General features: G+C 39.2%; 2 protein-coding genes across 3 annotated transcripts in view; one reads left to right on the top strand and one right to left on the bottom strand.

Moving 5' to 3' along the window:
• Window positions 1-3,221, bottom strand: part of DHX8 (DEAH-box helicase 8) — a 34,331-nt gene extending 31,110 nt beyond the window's left edge. Inside the window, exon 1 of the mRNA XM_087713286.1 lies at window positions 2,860-3,221. Coding sequence (XP_087569412.1) covers window positions 2,860-2,965 — 106 coding nt within the window. The 5' untranslated portion in view covers window positions 2,966-3,221. The remainder of the gene's footprint in view (window positions 1-2,859) is intronic.
• Window positions 3,222-3,376: 155 nt separating this feature from the next.
• On the top strand, window positions 3,377-13,636 carry MLX (MAX dimerization protein MLX). Of its 2 annotated transcripts, none has more exons than XM_087713289.1 (7): window positions 3,377-4,828; window positions 5,349-5,438; window positions 8,746-8,852; window positions 9,051-9,150; window positions 11,451-11,550; window positions 11,971-12,172; window positions 12,653-13,636. In XM_087713289.1, the coding sequence occupies exons 2-7, from the start codon at window positions 5,378-5,380 to the stop codon at window positions 12,707-12,709; spliced, it is 627 nt and encodes a 208-aa protein (XP_087569415.1). In that variant the 5' UTR covers window positions 3,377-4,828; window positions 5,349-5,377; the 3' UTR covers window positions 12,710-13,636. The 2 variants fall into 2 exon arrangements, with proteins under 2 accessions (XP_087569415.1, XP_087569414.1); XM_087713288.1 differs by having other exon boundaries at window positions 8,728-8,852.
• Window positions 13,637-14,053: the final 417 nt, after the last annotated feature.

The raw sequence follows: 14,053 nt of genomic DNA, 5'->3' as shown, positions 1-14,053 counted from the left end.
CCTTCAGAAGTTGTGCATGCTCCATTCACTGGAGACTTTTAAGGAGAGACTGGGCAGCCACTAGTCTAGAATGCTATAGGCCCTATTGGATATCCTGTTTGAACAGGGGCTTGGAATAGAAGACCTCCAAGATCCCTTCCAAGTGCTATTCTGTTATTCTCTCTGGAGATGATCAAGTGCAATTAATATCTCACTACATTCAGGTCTTGAACCTTAATGAAAGGGGATTATATAATCATCTTTTTCCAGGGGTCTCTGAAGTCCAAGCCTTTTCTACATTCTTCAACAAGAATGGAAGGACAAGAATTCTCCAATAGCATTTGGTCCAGCTACAATTTCCTGAGGCTGGGATGAACTATCTCCTCCTTAATTATTAGTGGCACTACGCACCCACTCAAGAACAAAATCACCGTGACATGGATATAACTATATGTCTCATGGGAGGCCTTAGACCAAAATCTTAATAGAATAAAATATTTTTTATTGACCAAGTGTGATTGGACCCCCAAGTAATTTGTCTCCGGTACAAATACATACAAACAACAAAGTGATAAATAATAAATCATAAGATAAAACAATAGTATTAAGTCATTAGCGATCAATAGGAGATGATAATAGGAAAGGTGAGAAGGATAATAGCAATACAGCGCTACTTTATGGGTAAATATCCCTAGATATAAGACAGGGAATTAGGTGTTTAAAAGAGCGATGGCATGAGGGAAAAACGTCTTTGTGTCTAGTTGTTTGGCATGCAATGCCGTATAGTGGCATCTTGAAGGGAGGAGTTGAAACAGTTGATGTGAGACGTCTGTAGATACTTTCTCAACCCTCTTTCCGATTTGTACAGTATACAGACCCTCAATGGAAAACAGGTTAGTTGCAGTTGTTTTTTTCCCCCCAGTCCTAAGGATCAGTTGAAGTCTGTAGCTATCCTGTTTGATTGCTGTGCAAAATCAGACAATTATACTAGTTCAAATAACAGTGTCAATAATTCTTCTATAAAACTGTATCAGCAGCTCCTTGGGCAGCCTGAGCTTTCTGAGTTGACACAGGAAAAATATTCTTTGTTGTGTCTTTTTAATGATTCTAATGTAAGATGTCCATCTCAAATCCTTATTGTAGAAGATTATAAAACCCAGAAACTTGAAGATCTCGATTGCTGATACTGTATTGTCTAATATTATAACAGGTGATAAGATAGGAGGGCTCCTCCTAAAATCCACTGTCACATCTGCAGTTTTAAGTGTGTTCAGCTCCAGATTATTCCACTGCACCAAAGGGACAGTTGCTCAGCCTCCAGTCTATAAGCAGATTCATCACCATCTCAAATTAGATCAATGACTGTTGTATCATCTGCAAATTTCAGTATTTTAACAGTACTCTTAAAAATTTAAATTGAGATACCTTAAATACTTAAATTGGGATAGGTAACATTTGCTTCCACCTCTGCCATTGATTGTTAAAGGAACCAGAGCATCACAATTAATTTCTGTAAGCCAGAACATATAAATAGGGCATACATACTACTGATACAAAATAACTCAAGATAACAAACAAGCAATCCATACAACTTGTGTCATGAAAGAGAGAAAATGTTCAGCATAATTAATCAAGCTGACATATGGAAAGATGCAGGACCTGGGATATTAATTTTTGTACTGGGTATCTTGGAACAACCACAATTATGGCGTATTTTCTACATATATTGCTATTCTAACTTCTTTGCCATATAGATAGATAGATAGATAGATAGATAGATAGATAGATAGATAGATAGATAGATAGATAGATATAGATAGATAGATAGATAGAACAAAAACAAACATAAGAAAACCATAATTTTCTATTGATTTAGGGCAACATACAATTCTGCCTCTCCTAGGAAGACTGTTAACAGATGCTCAAAATGCAGTTGTAATTTAACACCGTACTAAAAAGCAGAGACATCACCTGCCAACAAAAGTGTCTATAGAGTCGAGGCTATGGTTTTACCAGTTGCAATGTATGGCTGTGAAAGTTGGACCATAAGGAAAGCTGAGGCTGTGGTGGAGAAGTCCCCGCGAGTCCCTTGGACTGCAAGGTGATTAAACCGACCAGTCCTAGAGGAGACCTGACTGTTCTTTAGAAGGCCAGATCCTAAAGATGACATTTAAATACTTTTGCCACCTAATGAGAAGGAAGGACTCATTGGAGAAGAGCCTAATGCTGGGAAAGATTGAGGGAAAAAGAAGAAGGGGATGGCAGAGAACGAGGTGGCTGGATGGAGTCACTGAAGCGTGAGATTAAATGGACTCCAGAGGATGGTAGAGGACAGGAAGGCCTGGAGGAATGTTGTCCATGGGGTCACAATGGATCGGACACAACCTTGCAACTAACAACAACAAATGTAATACTATGTCAGACTGTTTTACAGGTTCCCTCCATCTTCTTCAGAACCATTTGAAGCAAAACAAGCCTCATTTTTGCGATTGAGTCCTCCAGTAAATAAAAAAGGCACAGCTACCTCACAAGACTGCAATCAAAGAAACAACAAGCTCAGTTGGAAGAAATACAGATGCTCAAGCAGCTCTGCCACAAGAATTCACTGCGCAAAAAAGCAGAAGACCGGGGAAGAAAAGGCGGTGAAGACAGACTAAGGCAGGGGTCTCCAAAGTTGGCAACTTTAAGACTTGTGGTCTTCAACTCCCAAAATTCCCCAGCCTGGGAGTTGAAGTCCACAAGTCTTACAAAGTGGCCAATTTTGGAGACCCCTGGACTAAGGGGACCGTGCATCAGGCGCCTGCCAGAACCCACCAGCCACGATACCCCACGGGAGCCTTGGCTCCCCTCTATCCCACTCCTCCAGTCCAAGAGACCTACCTAGATCTTTGTCGTTGATGCCCAGATGATTGTCGAGCTCCGTGCAAACTTTGGAAACGAGCGACAGATACTCGAGCTTGGCAAGCTCATCCGTAGGATCCGCCATGACGCCCCTAAATATCTTCCCCGTCCAGCCTATCTCCAGCAACGAACACTTCCGGCTTCCTGTCTTTACACGCGCTCCATCAAGAAGGCTTAGAGAACAAGGCGGATTTTATTCCAACAGCGCCCTCCGACGACCGTCTGGGAGAAGCCTCTGGGGAGGGTTTCCAGTGATATTCCCTCTCGGCCAAGATGAAGTTAGGACGGATTTAAAAAGAGATGCGAATCCGCAGCCATCAGCTCATGGACAACAGATAGGCCTGCGCGATTTCTCAGCTCCAGGATGCAGGAGACCGTAATGTTAATGAGACCAAAGAAACTACTACTCCCAGCATCCCTTGCGATCCAAGCTCCTTCCCGGAAGTGTGCTCTCCGAACTTGATTGGCCGTTCTGGAGGCGATGCGTGAGCATGTGACAAAGGTAGGGGGGAAAGATGGCGGAGCCGTCGAGCGTCTCTTCGGAAGCTCCTTGGGGAGGAAAAGTGAGCGATGCGAGTAGGAAAAGCGAGGGGCAGAATCAACTGTCAAGGCAGACAGTGTTGTTTAGGATATGTTTTAGTTGTTTGTTGGGATCCAGTATTATAAAGTAGTAGTCTAGCGTACCTCTCTGAACATAGGAAGGTTGCTTTTAAAAATTTTTTTTTGCCGTGTTGAGTTAGCGGTAGAAAGTTGTCTGTATTGAGGAACTCTTACCTTTTCGTTGCCTGTATTTGGGATGGGAGTGATATTTAGGTTGGGTTACTGCAATATGCTAGGCTGAAGGTAGCCAATACATTAGTTTGGTTCAGTGAGCAAATGCAGCCGGTGTGATTGCGCTCTTTGTTGTGCAAACTCTCAACTGGATTAATTGGGTACACGATGGTTTAATAAGCCATGGAGTAATAAGTTGTGTAAACACAGCCACTGGCTTCTCAGGAATATTTCGTGCCAAGATTCGTTGAATTTGGTTTGTTGCATAGATAGCATAATAAAATAGACACTTTAAGATTCTAAAGAGATTACTGAAATTAATAAGACTGTTGCTCCATTGATAGCAGTAGTTTTTTTCTGCCATGATAATTAAGATGTGGATGACGATGTTTGTTTATAGGTGAGCTCGTAAATTTGCTGCTGCTTATCTCATTGCAAAACTATCCTATATAAAACAGAAATGAAGACAGACAATATTAAGTTCCCACCTTAAAATTATAGATAGCAAATATAAATATGATTGGCATGCTCAAAACTATATTGAAAAATATTTATCTGAGACTATTGATTGCACTTTATTAAGTGTTACTGTCATTAGCATGCTGATAGAACAGAAGAGTAACCAACTTTCTAATTTATATTACTATATTTTCTTTGAGGCAAAGTATTGTTTCCCTCATATCCAGAGTTTGAACTTTATAACTTTTAATGTTGCAACATGTCATTGCTTCCTGTCTTGTTTCTCTATTGCAACAAATTGTGCAAGGGTAAGACTGAAGCATTTTAGGGGATTATATACTTGCATTGTAATTTAACTCTTTTCATAGGGATATTTTTTCTCCAGAGGAAAATATACAAAATGTTGGCTTAATATTGTGAAAATATGCCTTAGTTTGTTGCTCAGAAATAGACCCAAAACTGATGCTATAAATTGGGCTGTTTCTATGTGTATTTATAGGCAGTGCTTACTTATTTTATATATTCTAATGTGACATAATAGTAGATTCATTGAATAGTCACCATGGAGCTTTAAGAGATGCTTAGGGAAATGTATCTAATACAACTCACTGCCTGAGTTATCAAAGTTGAGCAATGGAGAAATGATCTCTTATATTTTCTTTTTGTGATATAATTCAACAGGTTGATATTTCTTACACTGACAATGGGTTGGATTCTGGTAAGTTTTAATCCCTTTATCATTTTCTTTCCCTGCAATTCTTCTATGAAGAATTAATACTAAGGAGTTTACACATTTTAGTTTAGAAGTTAGGAATTATTTATGGTTACTTCCATTTCTTATTTTCCCAAAGTTTGTTCACATGAGTCTATTCAAGAAGCACATTGTCTTTGCTTCATATTGTGCTTTGAATGAATTCCTAATAAAATAGGGAGGGAATAGTACCCTTGCTTTCAAATAAAAATGACAAGAGAACCAATTGCAGCGGAGGGGAAGGAAGAAAGGAGAAACTAATTTTGCAAATGTTAATGTCATTTATTGCAGTGCATAGAATACTTGCTGACTAAACAGTCACTCTTTTGTATGGCATAATTGCAATCAATACCTATTAGAATCTTTGCTTCAAATATAGGCAGGACTATCAATTTTTTAAAAATATATAATTTATTGAATAGCAAATGATATCTAAAGGATTACTAGATTAGTTTGAGTTATAAATACTTTTGTGTTTACCTTCTAGCACTCTTTGTGGAAAACAGAAAAAAAGTGATGATCGTATCAAGAGCTAATAGTATTGGTTCTACCAGTGCCTCTTCAGTACCAAATACAGGTATGCATTTGCTTTATTTCCTCTCTGTAAAACTCAATTTTCTATTCTAAGTGTGTAATGAAATGTACCTTTGTCTTATATTCTTAATTTGTTTCTAAATGGTAAATAGGCAATCAGTGTAATCTTGCTTTGTGAAAATTGTTAACTGTAGATTTAGAAATGACATTTCTTAATTATTATACCAACATTCTATAATTCTAAACAGTTCCTTCCTAACGTTTGGGTAGGCAAAAACTAAGTCTACACAATCCACAATTATTTTCAACAGATGTTATCTCATGAATTTCTGACTGATATTTACTTAATTTATAGCTATTGAAATAATTGTGCAGACAGATACTGAACAGTTCAGCAACTCATCCCCAATCGCATAACCCTCTGGTGGATTTCTTCCTGTTGCTTCCTGAATTAAAGAATACTTTTGTCTACCTAGTATATTCCTTTATTTCTAAACACATTCATATTTATTATTGTTCCTCATCACCCTTGTTACAACTTAGATTTTTTTAAAACAGAAAGGGGTCAAAAAACAACAATAAAAATCATTTTCAAATAATTTATTGAGTGCCCCCATCCTGGCATCATAAAAAATCTTAAACAAGTAGACTGGAATAGTTCTTCCAACTGTATTAGTCATTCACAGAAGGTCTAGGGCAGACATGTCAAACTCAAGGTCTGTGGGCCACATCCGGCCCATGATATGATTAGATTTGGCATGCGGGGCCTCCTTGGAGATGGTGACGGGCCGTCCCTTGATGCCTTGGCCCCAGCCCGGCAGGGCGCTCCCCTCTGGGCACGCACGCAGGAGGTGGTGAGCACATGGGGGCTGGCATCCCCAGTGAAAAGGAAGCATTTGGTGGCTGCAGGGCTAGCAGGTAGGCCGGGCCGATGAGCAGGCAACAGAGGCACTGGTGGCAGGTGAAGTGCTTCTGCTGGGGCTCTACTATGCACTTATCTACAACAACTTCATGGTGGCCACCTGGTGCCGGAACACAGTCAGCACATAGTAGTCCCAGCAGCAGCACTGCACCTGCCAACAGTGCTTCTGCTGCCAAAGTCCCGAAACTGAGATTGCAGTGTGTGTCACTGTTCCCTCTAAGGTGCGCGGCCGCGCACATGGCAAGAAAACACCGCGCAGGACTTTTCAACTCCCGCGCAGTAATTTCCACAGGCTCCGGAAGCTGGGGAGGAGGTCCTTTGCAGGCCGGACTAACTGCTGCTGCCTCCTCCTCCTCTAACAGCACCGCTGGATTTGCTGCCCGGCGCTGCGGCTTTGAGGAGCCTTTGAGGCTACGGGAGCCAGTAGGAAGGCGGCGGAGGGGCGGGAGCAGGAAAAAAAGCCCCGATAGCCTGTGGGAGATAGGGAAGTAGGCATTAACAGTAAGTTTCTAAAGGATAACTCAGCACGAAGGAAGCCGAGGGAAGGAAGCTGTTTTCTAGTGAACGGAGTTTCGGAGAGAGGAGAGCCAGTCCGGGACAACCTTCCCCCCACTTCCCTCTCTGTTGTCCCCCTCCCCTCGCTCCATTGCAAGACTCAGCGAGACTCATCCAGAGCCTGTGGGGAAGGGCCGGCGCTTAACGCTGAGAATCACCAAATTTGGCTCCGTTTCTGTCTTGCCTAGGCAGCAAAGGAGGAAAAAAGAAGTGGGAAGGCCTGGCAGGTGAGAAAGCGAAGGATTTAAAGAAAGCCCGATTCCACCCCACTATCATTTACCCAGGCACTCCAGCGCCTTCCTCGGGAGTTTGAGACATCCCCCATCATCCTGTAAGAAGGATTCCCCCTCCAAAGACGCCCCCTCCTGAAAGAATTTCCCCTTCAAAAGAATTAACAAGAAAAGACGCCTCTATCAAAAGGGGGAAAATTTTCCCTGAAAATAAGAAACAATCCATTCCTCTCCCTTGGTGTCTCGATCAGCGATAGCAATAAATAGCCTCAGGCACTATTTACACCTCCAAAGCAGCGGCCCCCAACTTTTGGGGCACTGCTGCTAGCCAGACTATCTTGTTTCTCCTCATAACCCATTGATATTTTCTTTTAAAAAATAGAATATTTTATTGGCCAAATGTAAATGGACATGCAAGGCATTTGTCTCTGGTGCAAAAAGTCTCAGTGTACAAACAACAAAGTAATAGAATCATAATACTGATACTAATAAGAGATGGCAGCAGAAAAGATGTTATATAACACTTTTAATTAAGCGGGTACCTTGAATAAACATAACTTTGAATTTCAAATAATACTGATTTCATTGTTGTCTTAGGTGACATCTGTGAAAAAAATTCAGGTGCTCAGGCATAAAAATGTGCCGCTCAAACACTATACTTTTCCGCTCACACTGAAAAAAAAATTAGAGGGAACATTGGTGTGTGTGTGTGTGTGCACTTGGCTACCAGCAATTTGGGGACATGAGGAGCTTATGGAGCACAAAATTGTCCTCACAACGAGTTAGCTGGTGCGACTTGTTCCATTCCAAGTCAGCCATGCCCACCTGGCTGCTGCGAGTCGCCATAGTCTTACATGCAATTGGCCCTTTGAGGGCAATCATAATGCTGATGCGGCCCTCAATGAAATTGAGTTTGACACCCCTGGGCTAGGAGATCTTTCCTGCATTCTAATTTTATAATTTTTGAAGAATTAATAGCCACTGATATATAATATCTGAAAATGACAGATTCTTTTTATTATGTTTCATTTTTTTTGTTTTAGGTAGATTGCAAACCAGTTTATTCATTAGTTCGGGTACACATTATCTTTTCTGGTATTCCACATGATCCTCCAAAAATCTTAGCCATTTTAAACTGTTTCTTTTATATTAACTTGATTTGTGGGCTCCTTTCAGGATACCAATGGACGCAACATTGCTGATTGCTGCCTTATTTAGCATCAGTTACATATAATTCTTTATTAATCAGAGTCTTTCTGTTAAGTATCCCAAAAGTTTGTTAGTTTTATTAAACAATTTGGTTCTTCACATTTCACTTAAACATTTTATAGCAGAAAGCAATATAGAAGCAAGCAATTTTTCAATTGCAGTTGAAAGCTGAAGGAATTATTTCCTTCAGTATCTATGCTAAAATGAAAGTGCCTTTTAGGGACTATTTTTTTAAGTTATAAAGCTAAAGTCAAATTACTCTTCTTTGACTTTGGAAAATAAATCTGAGACTAAGCAATGCTGTTAATGGTTCTTAAATAGACTATTGGGTCTTCTTTCAATAAACTGAAACTTTGTGATTAGAAAATTATTGGAAGCACTCACAATGACTTCCCTTCCTTGCTTTGCCAACAAAGACTCTTTTCATGCCACAGATGATGAAGACTCTGATTACCAACAAGATAGCCACAAAGAATCATACAAGGATCGCCGTCGCCGTGCTCATACACAAGCTGAGCAAAAGCGGAGGGATGCTATCAAGGTGAGAATATGACAAACTATATATGTATGCTTGTTATTTGTTGCATCTCAAATTCATTACAAATTTACAAAGCTTCCACTTTGGAAGAACAGGTAAAGGAATAGATTTACTGACCAGGTTCTACTATTTGTTGTTAATTTTCTTGTATTATGTGGCAGATTTGATATGTGAGTTGTAATGTTTTTGTTTTTCTAACAGAAAGGTTATGATGATTTGCAAGCAATTGTACCCACATGCCAGCAGCAAGATTTCTCAATAGGCTCCCAGAAGCTAAGCAAGGCGATTGTGCTGCAGAAGAGTGAGTAGGACTCCCAAGATTATCTGTGTTTCTCCAAGACCCGTTATAAGATTCCCAGAAATTTATACAAATTTCAGATTTTGCATTATATAACTATTAAATTCTGTAAATAGATGAATCTTACTACTGTATTCTAACAAATAGAACAAAATAGAATAGAATAATCACTTTTCTGATTAATATATTTTAATAAAAGGTGTGAATATTTATGAGCTTTGTAACCCACTTTGTAGTAGATATATAGTGGCTAGATTGTTGCAGAGATAGGGGAGGGGCTATGCAGATTATATGAGAGAGCTTTGGAAATGTGTCTTATTTCCCAACAGACTACTACTATTGAGCTAGCAGTTGCTTAATTTCAGTTTAAATCTTTTGTCAGTTTAGCCATTCTGTGCGTTTGTGAGTGACCTGCAGCTGATGAAAGCTTATGCTTTTTAACTAAAAATTACCATATCTTTCGGAGTATAATACAGACCTTTTTTCCTCAAAAAAGAGGCTGAAAATCTGGGTGCATCTTATACACTGAATACAGCATTTTTTGCCTCCCGCCCCTCCCCCTGGCTCTGCACAAAATGGCCAGGCAGAGCCTGTAGAAGAGAGCTCATGGAGGCTGTGGAGGGTAGAAATGAGCAAAAAAATGGGACATTTTTTGTCCCACTAGTCCCCAGCATCACTCTAGAAGCCTCCATAAGGCTATGCATGCAGTTTTTTTGACAAAAACCAGGCCCGTTTTTGTGAAAAACGGGCCATTTTTTGCTCTATTTTGTCGCCCTCCAGGAGCACTCTGCAAGCCCCAAGGCTATTCATGCCTTTTTTTGGAGAAAAAAAACAGGCCCGTTTTCACACAAAATGGGCCGTTTTTCGGAGGTTTGCACAGTGCAAAAATTCCCCCCCCCCCTTTGGAAAGCTCTCTAACTCTTTGATCAGATCAGAAACAAAGTCTTAAGGTTTGTCAGCGATTTCCTTCTCCAGCACCTGGAAACATCTACCGGCCTACTCTCTCTCTCCCTACCTACCATATTTCTCTCTCTCTCTCTCTCTCTCTCTCCCTCTACCTATCTATCTACTGTATTTTCTCTCTATCCCTCTACTTACCTACCTACACACTCTCTCCCTACCTACTGTATTTCTCTCTCTCTATCCCTCTACCTACCTACCTACTCTCTCCCTACCAATCTACTGTATTTCTTCCTCTCTATCCCTCTCCCTACCTACCTACACACTCTCTCCCTACCTACCTACTGTATTTCTCTCTCTCTCTCTCTCTCTCTCTCTCTCTCTCTCTCCCTCCCTCCCTCCCTCCCTATCTATCTATCTATCTTTATTTATTTATTTATTTATTTATTAGATAACGGATAAGAGCCTGTGGCCTAATGGCTAAGATGTCTGCCTAGTATGTAATATAGCCCAGGTTCAAATCCCAGTAAGGGTATGGCTAGCTGATGAGAGCTAAATAGCTTGAAATAGATCTATACTAGTCTCCCTTTATTTATTTATCAGCACAAATACAATATGTGTGTGTGTGTGTTATATTTGTGCTGATAAATAAATAAAGGGAGACTAGTATAGATCTATTTCAAGCTATTTAGCTCTCATCAGCTAGCCATACCCTTGCTGGGAATCGAACCTGTGCTCTATTGCCTCTTTAGGCAGATGTGTTAACCATTGAGCTACAGAGCTTGACTCCTTATCATATATTTATAAATAAATATAAATATATTTATTTATCAGCACAAATATAACAAATGTAACAAAAAGGCAACAGTAAAAAAATATTGGGTTTCTGTCTGGATGGTCTCTTGTGATGAGCCGAAGGACAGAGAATGGAAGTGTGATCTTCCTCCCATATTTGGGCATACCAGGGGTTGTGACTTTAAATAAATATGTATGTATATGTATATATGTATATATTTCTCTATCCCTTTACCTACCTACCTACTGTATTTCTCTTTCTTTCTCTCCCTCTCTATCCCTCTATCTATCTACCTACTTTTTAAAAAATTTGCCTCTTCAAAACCTTGGTGCATCTTATACTCCGAAAAATACGGTACATCTTTAACAATAAAAAATAGTTACAAAAAGACATTTAGTTTATTGCCATCATACACTAGCATGGTTCTCCAAAACTTGTTAGTCTTAGTGTTTGTCAATCTATTTAACTCTGTCTTCATTCTAGGGAATGGAATGGCAAATTTAATGTAACTGAATGTAGAAATATCTAAATAGCCAGATGTCGTGTGTTGGGTTTTGAAAAAACTCAATGACTCCTTTTCTAAATTATTGCTTTCTCTGCTACCCAGCTATTGATTATATTCAATTCTTGCACAAAGAAAAAAAGAAACAAGAGGAAGAGGTCTCCACTCTCCGGAAAGATGTGCAGGCCTTGAAAATCATGAAAGTGTAAGACTTATGCATTTGTATATTCATGATTCACTAGTTGCCCCCCCCCCCAAAAAAGTGTGGCATTAAAAAGAAGAGCAGGGAGACCTATGTTTTAAACTACCTTCAGTCACGGAAGGTCACAGGCTAATTTTCTTAGCTCAATCAGGGCTTTGATTTTCAGAAAAAATAGTAAAGAATGTTACATATGTTACCTTGAATATATGTCTACAGGGAGGATACATATATTTTTAGTTTAACAGTAAATTCCATTTTATGTTTGAGAAATGTTTACTCTGTAACATGATTATCATTTATTGTTACAGTTCTTCCATCCTATCATTAAGAAATGTTTTCTACAAAATAATCAGTTTATTATCCTAGATCTGATTATTCCACATGTTTTCTGCTAAATTAACTAACTATATATATGCATTTCAGAAACTATGAAGAGATTGTTAAAGCTCACCAGGACAATCCCAGTGAAGGAAAGAATCAGGTCTCTGACCAAGTGAAGTTCAATGTTTTCCAGGGTATCATGGACTCTTTGTTCCAATCCTTTAATGCCTCCATCTCAGTAACAAGCTTTCAGGAGCTCTCAGCTTGTGTTTTCAGCTGGATAGAAGAGCACTGTAAGCCACAGGTAATTCCAGAACATAACACATGCCCAATATCACATATAGGAAAAGTATACTTGATTTGCTCGTGGAATCCTAGATTCAGAGATAATTATATTTTAAAAAATCATAATGTAGATATCCATTGCTGTCCCTTAAATAACATTAGTCTCAGCTTCTCTGGCTGGCTTTTGGGTTTACTAAATAGCCTAACAGTGGCAGAGATGGTCTTGTCTTTCACACCAAAGTCCTCTTGGCATTGCTTAGGAGGAAAATAAAGCACTTGAATGGAAGCAGCATTTTTTTTCATAATCTTGCTGCAGATAACTAAAAAGTTCTATTCCAATGCTAAAAGGTTGACAAACTGCCATATTCAGACTTCAGAAATAGAATGGCGATTGTTGGTGATTTAATTCAGGCAGAATTCTACATCTACCATGTTTTTCAAAGGATAGATTATACCAGAAACTGTTTGCTATGAACTTACTTAGTGCCTTTTTCTACAGACCCTGCGAGACATTGTCATTGGTGTACTGCAACGACTGAAGAGCCAACTCTACTAATCAAAGAGAAAGCTTTGAAGGGGCCTCATTTGGAGAGATATGGCCAAGAAGCTTTATTCCTTCCAGTAATTCCATTTCAAGCTTTTTTAGGGCTACAGATTGGTTTTACCTCTGGAATCCCGTCAGTTTACACTGCAAGCTCTTCAGATGAGCAGAAAAATAATCAGCTCTCAATTCATCAGGATTGCTTGCTGCCATCTCTTTTTCAAGCCTTGGCTCTACCTGTTCCTATGCATAAATGTAGTGGATCTAATAGAAATGTATTTACAATATACCAGGGTTTCACAATGAGCCAAATTCTTTTCTTAATGTCTCTTCATCTATGTTTGGTAAATACTTTTTCTAAATGCCTAGATGTTATATCTAAGATTTGGTTCAAGGAGCAGTAGCTAGTGTAATGATTATAAAAACAACGCTGTTTTACATACTACCATGGCTCCATGTAGCATTTACCTTGGGTTAAGGGCAGAGAACCAAGGAAATTAAGCAATAAACTGCCTCCCTCTGATAGTCTTGTAAAGAGCTAGTAAGTCATTTAGCAACAACCTTCTGTTGTGTAGCCAACCTCCAGCTTTTTAAAATTAACCTATATGCAATCATTATTTGCCTTCACTTCAATTCTATGGATTAAAAGTCTGAATAGGCTTATCAATTACGTTGTATTAGCAATAAAGGGGAAATACCTTTTAGTCTCTTGCAGCTTTGGTTTCTATAATAATGCAATGAAGTGAATTAAGCCAACTCCCTTCTGCAGCTCCTTGGTTTTTTTGTTTTATTTTTTGCTGCAAAGGTGGGTCCACTGTCTTTTATAGGCATTGCTTTCTGGATCTACTGCTGGTTGGTGGAGAAGGACATTAACTCAGACAAGAACTTGTTATTTTTTATTATGACAAGCAGTTCTAATAAATTTGCTATGTGGTTGAATGACTTGTTGGCTTTGCCTGATTTTATCTAAAATATTTTAAAAGACTGGACTTGGGTATTTAGGTTGAAATTACTCTAGTTATTTCATGGTAATTATATAAAATGCTAATTTCCAGACTGGAAGCTATCCTATTACTTTGAACTCTGAATCATATATAATGTTCCACTGACATCTTCACGTAAGAATTTCCACAATATTGGTCTTTATTTGAAGAGAGGTCAGCAATTTGAAATGTCAAAGTGAATGTTACACATCTGGCTTAAGGCAACAGTATTACCTTTAGCAAAAATAAAGACATTGTGCTACTGAAAATTTATATTTTACTCCAAGACTTCGGGAACATGATCTTGTAGTGTGACAGCCAGTGACATGGAACCATACGTGAGTGTGCTGATCTTTGATCTAATCCAATAGCCACT

The sequence above is a fragment of the Thamnophis sirtalis genome, unplaced genomic scaffold (assembly GCF_051295495.1).
Source record: "Thamnophis sirtalis isolate CommonGarterSnake01/CBP01778 unplaced genomic scaffold, rThaSir2_p1.2 scaffold_4, whole genome shotgun sequence".
Taxonomy (NCBI): Eukaryota; Metazoa; Chordata; class Lepidosauria; order Squamata; family Natricidae; genus Thamnophis; species Thamnophis sirtalis.
This window is presented reverse-complemented; position numbering and strand designations above follow the sequence as displayed.

Coding starts and splice junctions, on each gene's coding strand:
- MLX (XM_087713288.1), top strand. CDS start 5,378: ATGATCGTATCAAGAGCTAATAGTATTGGTTCTACCAGTGCCTCTTCA. Junction 8,853..9,050: donor AGCGGAGGGATGCTATCAAG/GTGAGAATATGA, acceptor TTTTTCTAACAG/AAAGGTTATGATGATTTGCA. Junction 11,551..11,970: donor GCCTTGAAAATCATGAAAGT/GTAAGACTTATG, acceptor TATGCATTTCAG/AAACTATGAAGAGATTGTTA.